The sequence below is a fragment of the Zingiber officinale genome, chromosome 2B (assembly GCF_018446385.1).
Source record: "Zingiber officinale cultivar Zhangliang chromosome 2B, Zo_v1.1, whole genome shotgun sequence".
NCBI classification, from domain to species: domain Eukaryota; kingdom Viridiplantae; phylum Streptophyta; class Magnoliopsida; order Zingiberales; family Zingiberaceae; genus Zingiber; species Zingiber officinale.
This window is the reverse complement of record NC_055989.1, coordinates 8,474,137-8,493,465: the sequence shown is the minus strand read 5'-3', so window position 1 is coordinate 8,493,465 and position 19,329 is coordinate 8,474,137. Positions and strand designations below refer to the sequence as shown.

The 19,329-nt window shown below is 37.4% G+C and overlaps 3 protein-coding genes and 1 non-coding gene across 4 annotated transcripts; 3 read left to right on the top strand and 1 right to left on the bottom strand.

The window, feature by feature from the left end:
* The first annotated feature begins 4,821 nt into the window (after positions 1-4,821).
* Positions 4,822-6,976, top strand: LOC122045210 (pentatricopeptide repeat-containing protein At1g74630-like). Its single transcript, XM_042605322.1, has one exon. It carries the CDS (start codon positions 4,844-4,846, stop codon positions 6,773-6,775), a length of 1,932 nt encoding a protein of 643 aa, XP_042461256.1. The 5' UTR covers positions 4,822-4,843; the 3' UTR covers positions 6,776-6,976.
* Positions 6,977-8,470: 1,494 nt separating this feature from the next.
* LOC122045208 (autophagy-related protein 18f-like) lies at positions 8,471-15,911 on the top strand. Its single transcript, XM_042605320.1, has 8 exons — positions 8,471-9,125; positions 9,608-10,066; positions 10,141-10,572; positions 10,828-11,064; positions 11,153-11,974; positions 12,070-12,233; positions 12,384-12,730; positions 15,532-15,911. The coding sequence occupies exons 1-7, from the start codon at positions 8,913-8,915 to the stop codon at positions 12,673-12,675; spliced, it is 2,619 nt and encodes an 872-aa protein (XP_042461254.1). The 5' UTR covers positions 8,471-8,912; the 3' UTR covers positions 12,676-12,730; positions 15,532-15,911.
* A 135-nt stretch (positions 15,912-16,046) lies between these two features.
* Positions 16,047-18,661, bottom strand: LOC122045209 (septum-promoting GTP-binding protein 1-like). Its single transcript, XM_042605321.1, has 6 exons — positions 18,271-18,661; positions 18,083-18,203; positions 17,905-18,001; positions 17,733-17,772; positions 17,541-17,624; positions 16,047-16,740 (listed from the first exon to the last, which is right to left on the bottom strand). Exons 1-6 carry the CDS (start codon positions 18,535-18,537, stop codon positions 16,576-16,578), a joined length of 774 nt encoding a protein of 257 aa, XP_042461255.1. The 5' UTR covers positions 18,538-18,661; the 3' UTR covers positions 16,047-16,575.
* Positions 18,662-18,826: 165 nt separating this feature from the next.
* Positions 18,827-18,898, top strand: TRNAP-UGG. Its single transcript has one exon. It is a non-coding gene; the product is annotated as a tRNA-Pro (tRNA).
* Positions 18,899-19,329: the final 431 nt, after the last annotated feature.

Sequence of the window (19,329 nt, the reverse complement as noted above, 5' to 3'; positions counted from 1 at the left end):
TTGGTGTTAGATCTGTCCAACGTCAGCTGTTTGGGGGAGGTAACAGTCATTATCCTCTCTATTCCATTCCCGATCTTCCTCTCTGTTTGTCGGCGAGAACACGTTGTTGCCCTGTGGAGATCTTGGAGGTAAGTGATTAAACCGAGTATTGGCTTTGGGCATTTGATCTCTTACCTAGTGTTGATTTAAGATGATTGTTTGGGAGGCAGTGGCTACATTTTGTTTCGACCACCACATCGTCGATAGAAAAAAGCCATCTTTGCCGGATCCGTGGTCACCATAGGCTATTGAAGAAGAAGAAGTAATAAGAGCAATTGGTTATCTGTATACGAGTTGTTAACAGATTGTTTGGTTGTTTTCCTTTTCTTGATCTGATCAGGGGTGCATATTAAGTGGTTAACCGGTAGGAGTATATGGGTATCGTTGAAAAGGAATTGATAACAGATTTGGATATTAACGAGAATTGTTATGTTGGGTAACTGGAAGTTTTAGGTGTGTATAAGTCTAATCTAAATTGATTATGGGATGTTTAGGGTTGCATTGTGCTAGGTAATTACGAAAGGTTTAAGGATAATTAAGGATCTAATGAAAATTTAGTTCTTAGATGGTTTAAGCTAGGTCAAAAAATGGATCTGGTCTTATCAATAGAAGGGAACAGTAACCATGGTTAGCTATTACATTGGAGTTAATTATTTATTTGTACGTGATTCATCTATTTGTAGTATATATATATATATATATATATATATATATATATATATATATATATATATATATATATATATATATATATATATATATTGTATATGTGACGCAGGACCTTGATCGGTGACGAGCAGCGTGACGTGGGTGGGTTCTGTCAGATACGAGATATATCGAGGCGGGTACCTCTGACTTATCTTCTTTTGATATTATCATTATGATATACATAGTATGTTATAGCTAGTAGTAATTGTTATGTTTATATTTGCATTAGTATGTCACTACTTGATATCTGAGGTATGCCTTTATTTTATCTGATACATTTAGGCATATATCATCTTGATTCTTGTCCTGTGTACTTATGTTCATAGAAGTAGTGAGATACAATGCATTACTGGGTACAGGACTAGCTGCTAGTTATACATGGCATGTGTACCTAGACATTATGATACCTAGTTTATTGTTATGGATTCATTGTTATTTTTGATACATGTTAGATGGAGGTGCATATTGTCAGGTGTTACATGCTTTAGTGTTATGCACCATCTTGCATGATTACATGCTGAGCGACTATCGGCTCCTTTATAGTTGAGCACATTGTAAGTTACATGATCTGCACACACAACCACTCATGAGTTAGTGGTACATCAGACAGGGTGTGTGCAGTTGCTCTGTCAGGGCTTCGCTCGGCCGCTCATGGGTAGTGTTGACGTAGTGTGATACCGGACAGGGATCCCTCCTCTTGACTATGACATAGGGAGATGAGAGCTTCGACTCTCCCATTTTGTTGGGGTAGGATGATAGGTGTACTCCGACAGCATCCTGTCCACTTGGTCACTCAGGAGTAGTGACGGTAGAGTGCACAGTCGTTATAACCCTACCCACTCGACCTCATCATCGCGATGAAGGTGGCTGACTGGCGTCAGGGGTGACCATGTCATTTGCACCATATGCTTGGATTGTATTTATTTGTGTGTTATTGCTGCATTTTGATGGTTGCATATGATTGACATGCATACAGGAGACATTATGTATTTAGCCTGACGATCCTGCATTTGTTTGTATGGTTCACAACCTTATGTCAGGATAGGAGGCCCTGGTAAGTATAATTTTCTTCCGTTGTCCAATCTTGCATTACTTATAAATGCTCAGGAGACTGCACTGTATGACTATTATTGATAGTTATATTTTACTAAGCATGTCTGCTCGATACCCGCTGAGTTCATTAAACTCACTCCGTTGATTTAATCCTATTTCAGGTTGAAGTCGTAAGGAGGTTCCAGATGCTAGTCCCCTCTCCATGTCGCGATGGTTTCTATGTTTGATCTTTTATTTTATTGTTATGTGACCTACAAACTGGTGATGTGTAGTTCTTACATCCGTGGATTTTTATATCGAGTTTTGGGTATGCTACCATCGTTTTCCGCTGCGAAGATTTTCTAGGTGGGTTGGTTTTCCCTCGTTGTAGTGGAGTAGGTATCATATATATCTACGATGTTTTAAATATCGTTGCGTTTCTTTCATTTTATGTTGTCAACCAAAGGCTATCTTTATGAAACTGTGTGGTTGTGATTTGATGTATAGTACCAACCGGAGGCTGTACTGCTATATACTGCGTGGAATGTGTATTTTTTTTATTGTATTATTCCGGCTATATTAGGGGAGGATTAAGAGGCCCTGAGGGTTATGTATTTAGGATTCGTATTGTCACCGATATAGAGGAGATGTTGCCGGATTTTCATCGGCAGGGGCTCCTCTGGGGACGTGACAGGTGTGATGTCGTATGATAAAATTTTTCTAGCCCCCTATTAGACACTAACAATCCGTAATTAATATTTTGACTGTTTCAATAAGATATTGATGTGATCCGCAATGTGATATTGTCGTAAAATTAATATGCTAGATAATGCATATAAAATTTTTCTTGTACAGATGTAGTAGTACTTGTTCTTGTCCGTTTTATTGTTATTGTCGAGTCGGTTGTTATCGCAGCAGATACATGAATGTAAGCAGGGTAGATGATTGTAAAAATAATAGTCAATTAACAAAGAAGAAGTAAGTATGTAATCTGAATTACATTACAACCTTAAGATTTAATACGTCAAATATACTCCTAGTCCATTTCCAATACCAATCGGTCGCTTCCGCCATCGGCCACTACCGCCACGGGTAAAGGTCGCATGATATTTTTATCATTTTATAATAATATAAATTATATTTTTTTATAAAAATAATAAACATCAAATAAAAGAATGTAATCATCCTTATAATCAAATATTACATGCATAGTACATAATAATATAATATTAATTATATACATTACATTATAAATTTGATTAAATTCTATGCTGGATTATATTACTCCTAATCAAATGTAATCTCATTGATCGATATATGGTGTGACATTATCAGAAAACTATTAAATTTTCTAGCCTCCCATCTAATACTTTTATGTTGACATTTAATATTTCAGTCATCTCAATAAGTTATACTTAATACAGGTTGGATGTTTTCTTATGATCAAAATTTTTTGGTCCTCTATCTGACACTGATAATCTATAATTAATATTTCAAACGCTTTAGTAAGTTATTGGTATTTCTCATGTAAGGGCAGGGGTTGTTACCGTCATGAGGTATAGTAGTTAGTATATGAGGTTTGATGTTCGAATTTTGGTAAAGTCGAAGTAAATATCTTTCTTATATGCTAGTCATTATTTCTTAGATTAGTAGTTGTCCATGATTTACTTTCTTCGTATTGATCCTGAGATGAATTGACAGAAATACTAAGAATAAACGTATTCATCTTTTACTCTCGAGAACTCTCGATCATACAAATTTAAGATTCCTCTAAAATTATAAAAATCATAACTAGTGAGCATGTTGTGATATGACATTACACCGGTAAATTTGCACTTCGTGTGGTAAGAAGAATTAAACCGACCGAGACGTGTGATAGTGTATCATAGTAATGTTAAGTTATATAGATCAAGATCTTTTCTGTTACAAGATTAGTATAAGGCTAACTGATCATCCATACATACCGTTTTCATGCTATGCCCAATTAATTAGAGTGGTTAATTTCTTACAATGAAACAGGAGGTTTATGATGAACACATTCTTTCAAGAAAAAACTTTTTTCATTATTTAGTCATTTAATATTTGATTATAAATTAATCCTATAATTGATCTCTCGTTATATATATTCACTATTTGACGATGGACAACGGGCATGAGTATATCATTTCATTAACCAACTGTTAAATTTTAGAATTTTCTTTTAAAACTATAAAAGCGTGAGCTGCTAAAGATTTTTTTTGGTCCGCTACTACTGCCGCATCTAGATTTTTATTTTTTTTTAAAAAAATATTAGATTACTCCCCACTATTTTTTATGAGAAAACTAACCGGATGAAAAAAATAAATGATACAAAATATTTTTGAATAAGTTAATGAAGATGAATTGGAAGAGAAAAGAGATTTTATTATGAATGAGACTTCAGTCTTATATTGAAAGTTTTAAGATAATTTTATTTGTTTATATTGATTCACATATATTGAGGTTGTGAACAAATGTATGAGGAAAGACTCTTTCTCACGTGTGAGTGCACAGTGGATGTAAATTCAGGACCTAGATTTATACCGAATCAAGTTGATTTATGTACGAGTGCGACTTGGGCACACGAATATCGGACCGGTCGAGGCAAAAATTTCAACTCACTCGGTCGGTCTCTTTGTCCGATCGACATACTTCTCCCTGCCTATCTCGGTAGGACCTATCTGTCTTATCCGACCGTCCTCACTGCTCAGACGCTCTACTCACTCAGTCATTCTGAGGTTAGAACTGGATAAAAATTAGCCTCTGAGATCATCTATTCAGGTCAACTCAACTGTAAGTTAAATTTAAATTTTATATAATTTTAAGTCACTCTGAAATTAAAACTTGGATAAAACTTAGCTCTTATTGACAGCTTTAGATCATCGACTCAAGTCAATTCAACTATAAATTAAATTTAAATTCTATCTAATTTTAATTTCAGCTAACTCCTTGAAAAAAAAAAAAAAAAAAATCTCCATCAACGTATTATTTGTGTCCAACAAGTACAAATATAGAATCGCCCGTGGGGGAACCGAACTGGTGACTGATGTGTGACGTTGGCAAATTGCAATCGCTTCTCCTCGCACTGCGCCGCTGCAACTCCCTCCGCCACCTCCACCAGCTCCACGCTGTCGCCTCCAAGGCCGGACTCGACGCTCACTCCCTCGTCGCCGGCAAGCTCCTCTTCTTCGCTGCCGACCTCCCCGATGGCCTCGACCACGCCCTCCGCCTCTTCTCCCTCATGCCCTGCCCCGACGCCTTCATGCACAACACCCTCATCCGCGCTCTATCCCACTCCGACGTCTCCCCGCACCGTGCCCTCCTCCTCTACTCCACCATGCGCCTCCGCTCCATCGCCCCCGACAGCTTCTCCTTCGCCTTCCTCCTCAAAGCGGCCGCCGACTTCCAGTCCCTCGCCCTCGGCTGCCAGATCCACTCCCACGCCATTCACCACGGCCTCGACGCCCACCTCTTCGTGGCGACCACGCTGGTCAGCATGTACGCCGAATGCGGCCGCGTCGCCTCCGCCCGGAAGGCGTTCGACGATATTCCCCAACCAAATGTGGTCGCCTGGAACGCGATCATCACCGCTCATTTCCGGGACGGCGACGTCGTACATGCAGGGAAGCTGTTCGACGAAATGCCATGGAGGAATCTGACTTCTTGGAACATCATGCTCGCTGGTTACACCAAGGCGGGAGAGCTGGAAGCGGCCAGAAGACTGTTCGACTCCATGCTTCAAAAGGACCCTGTATCCTGGAGCACCATGATCGTTGGGTTCGCAAGTCACGGTCTTTTCCGCCACGCTTTCAGTTTCTTTCAGCAATTGCTGATGGAGGGCCTCCGGCCGAATGAAGTAAGCTTGACGGGCATCCTCTCGGCTTGCTCCCAAGCTGGGGCCTTTGAGACCGGCAAGGTTCTACATGGCCACTTGCAGAAGTCTGGGCTTATCACCTTCATCGCCGTCTCTAATGCTCTCTTGGATCTGTATGCTAGGTGCGGGAGCATGGAAATGGCACGCCGGGTATTCGATCGAGAGATGAGAAAGAAGAGTGTGATCAGTTGGACCTCCATGATCGCCGCACTGGCAATGCAGGGGCTAGGAAATGAGGCAATTGAATTGTTCAAACAAATGGAGGGACATGGGACAAAGCCTGATGGGGTTACCTTCATCTCACTCCTCTATGCTTGTAGCCATTCAGGAATGGTGGAGCAAGGCTACCATTTTTTCAGTAGAATGAGCGAGGCGTACGGTATCAAGCATTCGATCGAGCACTACGGTTGCATGGTCGATCTATACGGTCGAGCCGGGCTACTCGACAAGGCCTACGACTTCATAATGCAAATGCCTCTAGAACCCAATGCCATAATATGGAGAACATTGCTTGGTGCATGTAGCATTCATGGAAATGTCAATTTAGCTGAAAGTGTCAAGAACAAACTCTTAGAAGTTGAACCTGGTGATTCCGGCGACTACGTTCTACTGTCCAATATTTATGCCGTCGCCGGTAAGTGGAAGGATGCCGCCAATGTGCGCAGATCAATGAGCAACGAGAGCATCAGGAAAAGCCCAGGCTGGAGTTCCATAGAAGTCGACAAGGTCGTGTACACCTTCACTGCAAACGTTGAACAAAGCAATGTTAAAGAGGAGGCCTATGATAAGTTGATAGACATCTTGACGAGGATTAGGCAAGAAGGTTATGTTGCAGAGGTTGCCAATGTTTTGCATGACATAGAAGAAGAAGAGAAGGAAGATGCCATTGCGCAGCACAGCGAAAAGCTCGCAGTGGCTTTTGGGATGGCGAGGATGAGCAAAGGCAGTGTTATAAGGATTGTGAAGAACTTGAGAATATGCAGGGATTGCCACAGGGTGATGAAATTCATTTCAAAGGTATATGAAAGGGAAGTTGTTGTGAGGGATCGAAGTAGGTTCCATTCTTTCAAAGATGGCTCTTGTTCTTGTCGAGACTACTGGTGATCATTTTTGTTCATCCAATTGTTTGGGATGTCTGCAGCATCTCTGCTGTCTTCTTCCTTCTTTCCACTCTCTTTACAGTGTTCTTCTTTGACATCACAGAAGTTAGTATTGACTTGGTAATATCTGAATTGTCATTTTTAGTATTGACTTGTAATATCACAATTCACTACTGTATATTTTAATAATAATGATAATAATTTATTGTGCTAATCTGTGAATTACTATTTTTGTAAGTTGGGTGAATTTTACTCCATTTTATTTAAAATAATATTGTTTTAGATTTTGCAATAAAGATCATTTATTGGCATTGCTTATCTTAATTGACTTCTATTTTATTTAGAGGAATAATAAAGTTTGAATTTCAAATGGTATAAAAATTGTATTTCAGATTTACTTGATAGGTAAAAATCATCAATCTTCTGAATTAATCGGGCTCGAGTACTTGAATTATATATAAAAAAAATTGTAAGATTTTGGGAAGAACTACTCGAGGATAGAGGGTTTGAATTGGTATAATTAGTGGACTTGAGAATGAAAAGTCTAGGTGGTAGAGGACTTCAAAGTGATAATAAAAATGAAATCTTAAATTTTATTATTGGGCATACAAAAAAATTTGTCTATTTTTTAAAAAAATTCTTAAAGGGGCGCTTCAATTTTTTAATTTTTTTTTATCAAACGGAGTGTCTCACACCACGTAAAATATTCAACTTTCCTTGTATTATTTTCAGACGTGTTGTAACAGTTATAAAATCATAGTTATTATACATGTTGTAATAGCTACAAAATCATAGTCATTACACATGTTGTAGCAACTATGATTTTGCAACTACTATAATAATTGTAGTAACTATGGTTTCGTAACTGTTACAATAGTTGTAACTTTTATTGTAATAATTACGATTTTGTAACTGTTACAACTACATAGCAGTTAAGTTTCATAACTACTACAATTATAACAATTGTAATAGTTAAAGTTTCATAGCTGTTACAGCATAGAAAAAACCTAAACAAAGAGGACTAAAATTCTTCGAAACTTCGTAAAGATTTTAAACTATATTTTTTAGGTCTAAAATTGGGGTGTTATGGATTACAATCGATAACAAATATAGATCTTTGAACAAACTTCGAATTGATATATTGTGTGCCTCGTTATTCAACCTGAGTTAAAAGTTATCACTTTTCAAACGTTGTGACAATTACGATTTTATTGTTGTTACAATTGAGTTTATTTCTAGTTATAACAACTATGAAATCATAGCTACTATAATTATGTAATTGAAATGTCATCTTGACTATTCCAAAAAAATAACAGCGTCTTTTTTATATTTTTCTCTATAATTTATAAGCGTGTTATGATTCATGTACCAAGAGTATAACGGGGGTGTTGAGGATGAACATATTCAATTTTTGTTATCATGTACCAAAAGTGTTATCATCATGTACCAAAAGTATTGTGATTGTGATTGTGATCATGATTGCTAAATCGTATTTATGTTTGGTGTGTATATATATATAATAATAAAATATATAAGGATAAATATGTTAGATATGGCCTCCAAACGGAGAAAACTGATATAGAACGGAGCGCCATGTGATGTTTACCGTTGTAAAAGATTAAATTCTATAATTAACGGGGCAAAGTGTAAGTTTCCGCTTTAATAAATTAATAGAATTTGCAGAAAGAAAATTGATTTCGAGAAATAATAGATTTTAGAAGGATTAAAGAGAAGGGGAGGTGGGGAGACGTGAGCGAGTCTCTTCTGGTCGGTGATTGAGAGAAATCCTTCAGTTTGCTTCTCGATTTTGTTATCCTCCTCTGTAGGGGCAGAAGATAAGCTCACGGAAAGATTCGGAAGATCCGCAGACCTCCCCTTTTTGGTTACCAATCCATTGTTTTGAACCAGAAATCGGATTTCTTTTTGATTTTGATCTGCTCACCCGAGCTCTTCGAGGCGGCGGCGGTGGTATTGGACAGCTAGGGGAGGGATTTCGTTGTTTCTTATTGGGAAAGAGAAGTCCAAAGAGTCGGTTCATGATAAGCAAAGCATTGCGTCTTTGACGAGCCAAAGTTGCCTCTTTGATTATCCCCTTGTTTTCGTCTTGTTCTTTTTTTTTCTTGGTGGATTGCGTTTGGAGGATGAGGAAAGATGCGCGCAGGCATCTGGCCGATGGTTTTCCGAGGAATGGCAAGGGCGGCGCTGGCAACGGGTTCTTCTCGGCGCGGTCGCTGGCGAACTACGTCAGGATTATGTCGTCAGGAGCATCCAACGTCGCATCTACTGTGCGTTCAGCAGGGGCGTCGATAGTGTCTTCGATGTCTGATTGCCATGAGGATGTAGGCCGCGACCAGGTAGAGTTTACAGGCTTGTACTTCTGATGCGAAAAAAAACAAACGAGTTTTTATTTTTGCATTGATTCAACTAAAAACCTCTCGACATATCGGCATTGATTAATGAATTAGGTTTAATCGCATGCCTTTTCTTTTCTTTCCTTTAAATTGACTGATCAGATGCTTCGTCTTTCAATGGAGCTAATATGCTGATTTAAACTTTTTTTTTCTCTTATAGAAATATTCCTTCCTACAGGTAGTTAAAGGCAATTTTTTTTTTTTGTATTTCACAACCAACAACCAAGCCTTGTCCCTTACGGTATTCAAGAAATAAAATTTCAGCTGATAATGTTCCAGAATTTATGTAAATCCATCTCATATTCTTATATTTGTTGCTTTGTCATAATTCTCACGGTATGGAAGAATTAGCCATTTTTGTGCTTAGCATAAAGTCCATTCATATTATACAATGCAAATCCATCTCATATATTGTTATTGAAAAGGTGCAATGGGCTGGATTTGACAAGTTGGAATATGAAGGATGCTTTAGGTTAGTTCTCTTGTTGGGTTTCAGATCTGGCTTCCAAGTCTGGGATGTTGATCAGGCAGAAGATGTGAGACAGATAGCATCAAGACATGATGGCCCTGTTTCCTTCCTTCAAATGCAAAAGAAATTATATCCATCAAAGAAGTCTCAAGATAACTTTGCAGGAGTTCGTCCTTTTCTTATTGTTGTTGGGGTGGGTTCTGTGACTTTGGATGGCAACAACCATGAAGGGTTTGGTTCTTCTTTTGATGGATCCGCAACTGATCAGGATAAACGAAGTGACAGTCTGTTGCCTTCTTATATCCGATTTTATTCTCTAAGGACCCATGAGTATGCACATGTCTTAAAATTTAGGGCATCTATCATCTCTGTCAGATGCAATTCTCAGTTAATTGTGGTTTCTCAAGCTACCCAGGTCAGTGTTACTTTTTCATGTTTCACATGGATTATCTCGCAAATATATCACTAACCCAGAGGTTCATTATATAGATAAATTGTTTTGAGGCTACCACTTTGGCAAGATGTTATACGATTCTTACTTACCCAATAGGTGCAACATCTCCCGATTCTAGTGGGCTAGGCTATGGACCATTGTCAATTGGTACAAGGTGGTTGGCCTATAGTGGTAAACTCCTTGCAGTTTCAAATACTGGCCGTGTCAGTCCTAAACATCTGAGTTCAGTTAAAAGTGTATCAGTGTCACATTCTAACAGTGGTTTGGTAGCAAACTTCGCGAAAGAATCAAGCAAGCAGTTAGCTGTTGGTTTAGTGACACTTGGAGACATTGGATATAGGAAGCTCTCCAAATATTATTCGGATTTTCTCACCGATGACAGTGACTCCGCAAGACATGGAAATTCCAGCTTAAAACTCAATGATACCATGAATGAGCAACTATCTGATACAGAATATGTGGGCATGGTATGAAATTGTACTCTTGTGTGAAATAAACTTTTTGAGCACCTATATAACATGAAAAATTGACAATATTCACGTCATTTTTGTTTTGACTTTTCTGTGATAGTGCAGTCTCTATTATTGACTTTGCTATATATTAAACTTATTTCAAGATTTGGAATAAATTAGGATTGAAATTTGTTATAGATTTTAGTAATCATCAAGAATTAAGTAACTATCTAGCCTGAAATTAATCATTTCTCTCTGAAATTTTTTTAGGTCATAGTTCGAGATATTCTTTCCAAATCAGTAATAGCTCAGTTCAGGGCACACTCAAGTCCCATTTCCGCATTATGCTTTGACCCTAGTGGAATGTTATTGGTGACAGCTTCTGTTCATGGTCACAACATCAACATTTTTGGTATTATGCCCTCTCCAAATCCAGGCTCTACCGAGTCTGATGCAAAAGGATCTTATATTCATCTTTATAGGTTGCAGCGTGGCATCACAAATGCAGTAATTGTTTTTATTGTTTCATTTCATATTTATTTTTCTTGACCTATTTGACATTAAATTAATTGATTTGGTCTGCCTCCTGTATCAGATTATTCAGGATATCAGTTTTAGTTATGACAGTAAATGGATAATGATAAGCTCATCAAGAGGAACGAGTCACTTGTTTTCACTCTCTTCGTTTGAGGCTGCTACAAAACCTCATTCAGTTGGGGTTCAGTTTGCAAACAACTTCTATGGGTCAGAAATAGTCAATGCAGCAGAAACTTCATCTTCTCCAAACCATATGCATGCGGGCCTTCTTTCATCTGGGACTCCAGTCACATTATCATCTGTAACTAGAATAAGAAATGGGAATCAAGGTCTAAAAGGTGCTGTCAGTGGTGCTGCTGCAGCAGCTACTGGTAAAGTCGGCCCACTTAGCGGTGTCATTGCTTCAGTTTTCCGTAACTTCAAGGATTCTCGTCTTCACACTGACTTCAGCTCAGTGATGTCAACATATTATTTAATGATTTTCTCTCCTGCTGGCTCCATTATACAGTACGTGTTGAGGGAATGCAATGGTGATCATTATGGCATCAATGTGTCTGGCATAGGTAATAATAGTTCTTATCAGTCAACAAAGGAAGCCAATTCACGGTTCAATATTGAGGCACTTCAGAAATGGGATGTCTGTCATAAACGAAATAGAAGAGACAAGTGTGATAATGTGGACATATATGGGGACAATTTGAACAACCAGAGTACTACTAAACATTTCCCGAAAGTGAACAAAAGGGGAACTGTTCAGCCTGCTGGTACCGGTGTGGACATGAGAACCAATCTTGGTGAGGAAGAAAGTCAGCACACATACTTATCAGAAGTTGAGTTGCATGTATATGATGCTAGGACTCCCCTATGGGCAAAGTCACAGGTGATTGCTTGTCTTTCTCTGGTTTTAGTCTTGTCAAACTATTTTCTACAGAAATATGACTCATTCTTGTTTGATTCGTAAAATTTACTTTGCAGATATGCTTCCAAGTGATGATGAATGAGAATATTAAAGCATATGATAGCAGTACTTACCATGGGGAAATTGAGATAGAAAATATCACAAGCCGTACAATTGAGGCTAGATCAAAAGGCCTAGTACCAGTTTTTGACTACCATACATCCATGCTCCAGAAACCAAGGTCTGGTATCATTTTTTATTACTATGCTAAAATCATCCATGTCAAATAATGGATTGTTTAAACATTAGAAAATTGGTCAAATTGTCATTGACTTTGTTGACAGTCTGAGCTGATCTTCATATCATATAAATGTTCATTTTCTCATTTCAGAATAAATGCTTCTCTTGGCAACAAAACAGAACCTTTGGTTCAGCAGAAATCAGGACAATCAGACAATGGAAACTATTCACGCACAATGAGCTGTAATTCCTTGGACCATGGTTATGGTAGTCCACCAGTAGCTGAATCTCCAAATGGGATCAGCCATAATGGCTGGAGTCAGTCCATAACAGAAACTGATGGTTTTGTAAATAACTTTAATGACCAAGATAATTTAACTGAACATTTGCATGATAGTGAAAGCCCAATGTTGGAGGCACAACTTGAGCATATAGACAACTGAAAGAATGTGAAATCAAGGATCTCCTCAGATGAAAACTAAAATGGGATCAGTCAAGGTATTATTGAATTATGAATTTACTCTACCAATATCTTTTATACCATTTGTGCTTGGTGTCTGTTAATATAAATTTATTTCTTTCTTATCAGTTCAAGATTTAGGGAATAGTGGTTAGCCCCAACTCTAACATGGTATTAGAGCAGGAGATCATGGATTTGAATCCCACCTGTGTTTTAAAAAAATATATCTAACAAATTCATGTGTTCAGGGTATGTCAAGTATTTCGCCCACTCATAAAAAGGAAAATGTTAACAATATAATATAAATTAATCTCTTTCCTAAGAGTTTGAGCTTTTGGGATAGTAGTTAGCTAATTAATTTTGATTTAACAGTGTTTTTTGTTGTTGTTCCAATTGTTGACTGATTGTATATGTCGGTCCAAGTTTGTACTTATAACCATTTAATCAATTGAGCTTGAAATTGCATGTTTATTCTAAAACTGAATGATAGTGCCACAGGAAAATAGGAGATGGTAAAGTTTGACTCATTTTATAGTAAGTTGAGAAGTAAAGTAGTAATTTTCCCCCGTCTTTAGCATTCTTATTAAAACCATGCTTTCAAAAAGCATATGCAAGCCTTATGCTTCTATACTTTTGACCTGCTTTATAGTGCACATGTGATATGCTGTGTATTTACTCAGTATTAGAAATATTAAATATTTATTTATATTGGTAAAAAAGATTATCATATATGCAGTAAAGTATTAATTAATCTATCCAATTATTCTTTCCACAATCCACATAAAGAGCATATATTTCAATCATGTAACAGAAGACACATGAAATATGCTATTAAATGTTAATAACAGTGTAGAACAGGTAGTGTAGAATAGGTGATATGAGTAACATGTAGAATTATGATCTCTCTCCAAGGTATTTAATTCATAGTAGCCTATTTTTCCCCCATCTTAGTTAGCATTCTAACTAGAACCTGAAATAAGAAAAAGTCTTCAGAAATAATAGGTTATTTTATTCCATCATTTTGAAGGAACAATAAGTATTGTTCTAAAATAGGAAATATGAAATACAAAGGATCCCTAAAGTAAAGGTACATACAGTAATTTTAGGAGAATGATACAATAGGTAATAGATAAGTTTTAACAACTAGGATTCTTGTTGATCCTCCTAGGGATCTTCTGTTGATCCTCCAATACTCCTCAAGAAGGTGAGATAACTATCATTCTTAGCTTGCTGTTGAATTAAAAAATCTTTGTCATGGCAATACTCTTAACTAGTTGTTGGAATATAAATAAGGTTTATTTCTTCTAATCTCCTCCTTTATAAATCTTTAATTTATCTTTACATGTTGCATTCTTTTATGTTGCATAGGATTATTAACATTGTTTATAGCAGACTTGTCATCACTATAGAGTATTATGGGATGAGCAAGTGAGAATGGCAAGTCTTCCATCAATCTCTGCAAACAAATCAACTCAAATTCCCTAGACAATGGCTTTGAACTTTGCTTATATACTACTATGTGTTACAACTGATTGTTTTTTTTACTTCTCCAAATAACCAAATACGCTCATAGCTTGGTGTAAAATTCTGAAGTTGGTTGACTATCCACAACATTCTAATCTTGCTTAAGAATTTGCAAAACCTTCAACCTCTCTTGTTTCATTCTTTTGAAAATATCAATCCTTTTATAGGAGTTAGGCGTTCTGTTTATATATTAAGAATATGATGCACAATGTGTTTTGATTGGTTGAGTACATAAATTGACTCACAATACTTATTCATAGGTAATATTTTCTTTCAAGTGAGATGCCCATCGAACTACATCCTAGCATCCGTGTTTATTTCTTTAAATAAAAAAACTTTGCTTTGCTTTGCTTTGACTTATTTGCATTCCCAAAAGCAGCTCATTTTCTGAGGTCTTTAACCTTAAATTTGGCCTCAATTTCTACTTGAATTTGACATTTCCATGAATTTCATCACTGGTAATATAAGCAATGTACATTTCTTTCCTAGCAAGCTAGCTAAATTCTTTGTAAATAAAGTGTGATTTGCTCGCCGTTGCTTGTTCCTGAATTGAGTAATGTGAACCTCTTGAATAGTCTCTAGGTGACTCTGCTTCAAGCCATACAGTGGGGATTTCAGTTTATACACTTTCTCATCCTTTTCTCCTGTCTAAAACCTTGGTGGAGTCCTCATGCATATTTCTTCCTCAAGTTCACTTTAAGGAATTTAGCTTTGCCAGTCTTATATCTATCAATAGTTGTATTTGACAGTTCTCTTCTCTGGTGCGTTAACAGATGGAGGTGGCCATGCCCCATAGACATTGCTGCACTTACAAGAACAGTACAAAATCCTTCTTTGAAGTTTCTTCCATTTATTTTATGTTGAATAATAAAAAAATGATTATCAAAGTTTAGAGAAGCTGTAGAATTAGGTGGGAGGGGTGTTGATGATGTGATTGAGGCAAAATAGTTGGCCATGGTTGTTCCAAGCTCTAATACCATGAGCAAGAACAATTTGGAAAAACAACCAGGGATCTTATTCCATCATCATGAATGGAATAAACACTGGATAATTTTTATAAAATAGGAAATAGAAAGAAATCCATAAAGGCAAATTCCATAATTATGGACTAACATGTAAACACAATAATTTTAACCTCTTTAGTCAGTAATTTCCTGTCAAATGACTTGTATATACCATCTTGTAGCATTTTCATCCATTTTTTTGTTTTAATTGAAATCAAAATATACTTAATTAGCTTTACCGACATCATTTTGGTTATTATTGGTGCATCTATTTGCTCACAATCTAATGTTGGTTTTTCCTTCCTTCACAGATCGGTCTCCTGAAGTCTCAGTCCATGTAGAAACTATTCTTTTATTTTCTCTGAAGGTATTAACCTTAGTGCACATAAATTTCTGAATACATCTTGCCGAAATGTGAAGCAGAGAAATGTTTGATCTCTAAATGGAAGGTTCTAATGTTAGCAAGTTGGAATCCCATTACTCATTTGTAAATTAAAACCAAAAGTATACACATCAGATACTAATAAGCATCCCTAAGTTGTACATATACAGAACATCTGCCTTGTGTAAAAAAATGTAGATTTGATGAATACTGTAATTGATTGTTTGTTTCTTTACTCAAACATATCTCTCCCTTTAGATTTCAAAGGAAAATGAGACATAAAATGTACTTTCTATAAGATACTCTGTATGTTTGCCTACTCTTTTCTTCTCTGTGTGCCGTTATCTTTACTGCTTTTTGGATCATTTTTTTGCGCAACTAGTTGATTCTCCTCTTAGAAGAGAGACAGCTAGAAATTAATGTTTTCTCAAATGAAAGGACAGGTGGACAAAGAAGGTTAAATTGGATGGACTTTCATCCATCTTTTCAATTGTTCGATATGACAAACAATAGATAGTGAAAATCGAAAAAGAAAATGATAATGCACACGATGGGAGCATCACCAGCAACATCAACCTCTAATGCTGGGCAGAGTGAGCCTTGGGGCAAAGCTTGGACAGTTCAAGTATTTTGCAGCAGCAATGGCTGAAGGACTTCAACTGTAGGTTCATACACCCCGGCCCCCTTCCGGTGAGACTTGGTATAGCCATTGAAGCTCGATCAGTGGTCGCTCAGCTTGGACGAGAGTGCCTAATGTTGTTTTGAGGTCATTCACAGTAGCATTTTGTCTCCACTGAATCGCCTCATAGAGGAAGTTTTTTCACAGATCTTCAAGTCTTACCCGCATCTTTCGTCGAGCTTTGTAGAACAAGGAACTCATTTGTGGCATTTATAATCACAACCTCGCACTTACAATGAATCTCAAGCGATGGCCAAAGTATATGAGAGAATTTAAAGATAAAAAATAAAACTCCTAAAAATCAATGATAGGCTCTCCAACAGTCAGATTTCTCTCCAATGACCATGGCAGATTAAAGAGCTTGGCAGCTATAAACTTAAAAATCTTATTAACATTAATGTTGTGACTGGCACTTGAGAAGAAGAGTGTCGCTTTCATAGCCCTTGCATATGCTCTGGCCTACAGATATTAGGGAAAATAAAAGATCTTTTGTTGATCAAAGTTGGCATTAAAAAGAAAATTAAAAAAAAAACAACAACAACATTATAGTAAAATAATACCTAAATATTGAACTCTCTTCTCCTGAGAAAGGCTAATATTCACAAAGAAATTGCATATTTACCAAAGGGAAGATATATCAGCCATTGTTAAGTAACTATCTAACTATTTGAAGACACCACAAAAGGTTTTTTCTTTTTCTTTCTAAACAAAAAGTTCCACTTCATGACCTGGAAATGTAGAAAGTTCAAACAGCTTTTACTAGGATGGACCCAGAAAAAGAAAATCCTAAGCTCATCTGTCCTTCCTCAGATCTTAAAGGCTGGGACACCCATGACAGAATCCAACAGGATATGAGGACCACCTGTTTAATGTTCTGATTCTTGTTATGGGTGGTACATGATAATGTCCAGACTAAGTCCTCTGACAACCAATTGAGATCATTGTCATAGAGACATTTTTAATAGAGTTTATCCATTTTCTATACAGGTAAAACACATACCTAAACTTTTGGATATCAATTGCCAGCTAACAATGCATAATTAAAGTGCTGAAGCATTTAAATAAGTTTTCTGATCAATACAGCTATGTGACACATTGACCCAATTGCAAGTTGAACTGACAATGTATTTATGATCACTGAGATCATGTTATCAGATCAATTGCACTGGAATATATAGTTGATAATTCAAAAGGGAAATTGTTCTTGAGAAACAACATAGGAACATCAAATATCTGAATTAAAGCTTGGGATAGATTACCTGATTCACAATTGTCCACTGCATTTCAAGTGGAAGCTGAACAAACTCATCAAATTTGGTCCCTACCAGGACTGGAACTGCAGTCTGAATGATGCAAAGGAAAGAGAATGTTAGTATGGTTGGGAGAAGAAAAACATCAGTAAGAGCCATAATTAGTAGAGACGATACAGCAGAAATAGGAACATTTTGCACCTTGTTCCAATTTCTTGCTCTTTGGAACCATCCAATGGTGCTGAAAGAGATGGGGGAACATACCAATTAGAGATTAGTTTCGAGAGTGTATTCTAGCAAACAAAAAGAGGAGAAATTGACGAAGAAGAAGAAGAAGAAGAAGAAGAAGAAGAAGAAGATCGAAGGAACGAACTTGTTTAGAGTAGATCGATTGGTAAGATCAAACATGATCAAAATAGCTCCCGCCCCTTTACAAACTTCAGGAATGTGATTGAGGGATTGATCATCCCCTGCAATTACCAACATGGAAGATCTTACGCCCCAATTCTGACTAAAATTTGATATGGAATAGAATAAAACAATTATTTTACCTCCAACATCCCAAATACTAAACGCAATCCTAGCTCCGCGCACAAATAATATCTTATCCATCAAATTCAACCCTGTCTCCTGGAGGCCCCTATGCTCTTCCCCATCTCCCACATACTTGATCTGCCACCAGAACACAGGCCTCGTCAATCGGAAAATAGGACCAAAGGAAGATGCGATTTTACGGTACCATGAAGCTGGTTTTGCCCGTGCAGCGATCGCCGAGGAGGCTAATCTTGAGCGTGATCATGTCGGGATCGGCGGCCTCGAGGTCCGGAGAGGCAGTCGAGCGATGGCCATCCGGAGCATCGAGGCGGCCCTTGAGGCGACGGTACCGTGCGCGGCCGGCGTAGGAGGAGCAGGAGAGGAGGAGGTCCCAGACGGCGCGGAGAAAGCGGCGGAGGAAGGAAAGGCCAAGGAAGCGAGGCCAGGCGCGGCCGAAGCTGAGGCGGGGCATGGCGGGTCGGCGGCGACGGCGGCGGAGGAGATTGGGAGGAGGAGGCGGTGATGGAATGGGCCATTGAGGTTAAGGAGGTAAGAAGGAGAAGAAGGGAGGTTGTTATTGGGGCATCAGACGTTGTCGTCACTCGTGGCGTCCGATTCGGGCTCCCTCTCGCAGCCTCTATTTGGCGCGAGACTTCGCGACGTCATCGTCCTCCCACCCTGGTCAGGCACAACCATCGGACCATTTAGTTACTCATTTAATTAAGATTGATTTTATTTATTTCTGACTTTTATATCAATCAGGGCATTTGGTCTAGTGGTATGATTCTCGCTTTGGGTGCGAGAGGTCCCGAGTTCGATTCTCGGAATGCCCCTTTTTTATATAACACTTTTAAAAATGTTTAGATTTCTAAGAACACGTCAATTCTATTGGCGGCGATCTTCAAAGAATTTTTACTTGAACCCGCTCTCTTAGCGGCGTGAAGAGACGTGTGGGAAAATATTTTGACCATAATAAAATATTATATTTTTAACAATATATTTTATTTAAACGTAGGATGATAAATAAATTGTATCTTCATCAATAAATTTAAAATTTAATTTAATATGAATTTATTTATAAAATTAATTAAATGAATAAGATGAAATGAAAACACATGTGTTCAGTTTACATTTATTATTGTAGTGAATAATATTTGTGAATTATATTCATTAATAAAATTTTAAAATATTTATTAAATAATTAAAGAAATTTTCAAATGACTAAAACAAATGCTTGAATAATCAACCTCACGCCTTTATTATT

What these genes read in the sequence shown, in the direction of transcription:
- LOC122045210 (XM_042605322.1), top strand. Translation starts at nt 4,844, where the DNA reads ATGTGTGACGTTGGCAAATTGCAATCGCTTCTCCTCGCACTGCGCCGC.
- LOC122045208 (XM_042605320.1), top strand. Translation starts at nt 8,913, where the DNA reads ATGAGGAAAGATGCGCGCAGGCATCTGGCCGATGGTTTTCCGAGGAAT. An exon ending in TGGTTTCTCAAGCTACCCAG is followed by an intron (nt 10,067 to 10,140) that starts GTCAGTGTTACT and finishes TTCATTATATAG; the next exon opens with ATAAATTGTTTTGAGGCTAC. An exon ending in AGCGTGGCATCACAAATGCA is followed by an intron (nt 11,065 to 11,152) that starts GTAATTGTTTTT and finishes CTCCTGTATCAG; the next exon opens with ATTATTCAGGATATCAGTTT.
- LOC122045209 (XM_042605321.1), bottom strand. Translation starts at nt 18,537, where the DNA reads ATGCCCCGCCTCAGCTTCGGCCGCGCCTGGCCTCGCTTCCTTGGCCTT. An exon ending in CGGGCAAAACCAGCTTCATG is followed by an intron (nt 18,204 to 18,270) that starts GTACCGTAAAAT and finishes TTCTGGTGGCAG; the next exon opens with ATCAAGTATGTGGGAGATGG. An exon ending in AATCGATCTACTCTAAACAA is followed by an intron (nt 17,773 to 17,904) that starts GTTCGTTCCTTC and finishes CATCTCTTTCAG; the next exon opens with CACCATTGGATGGTTCCAAA.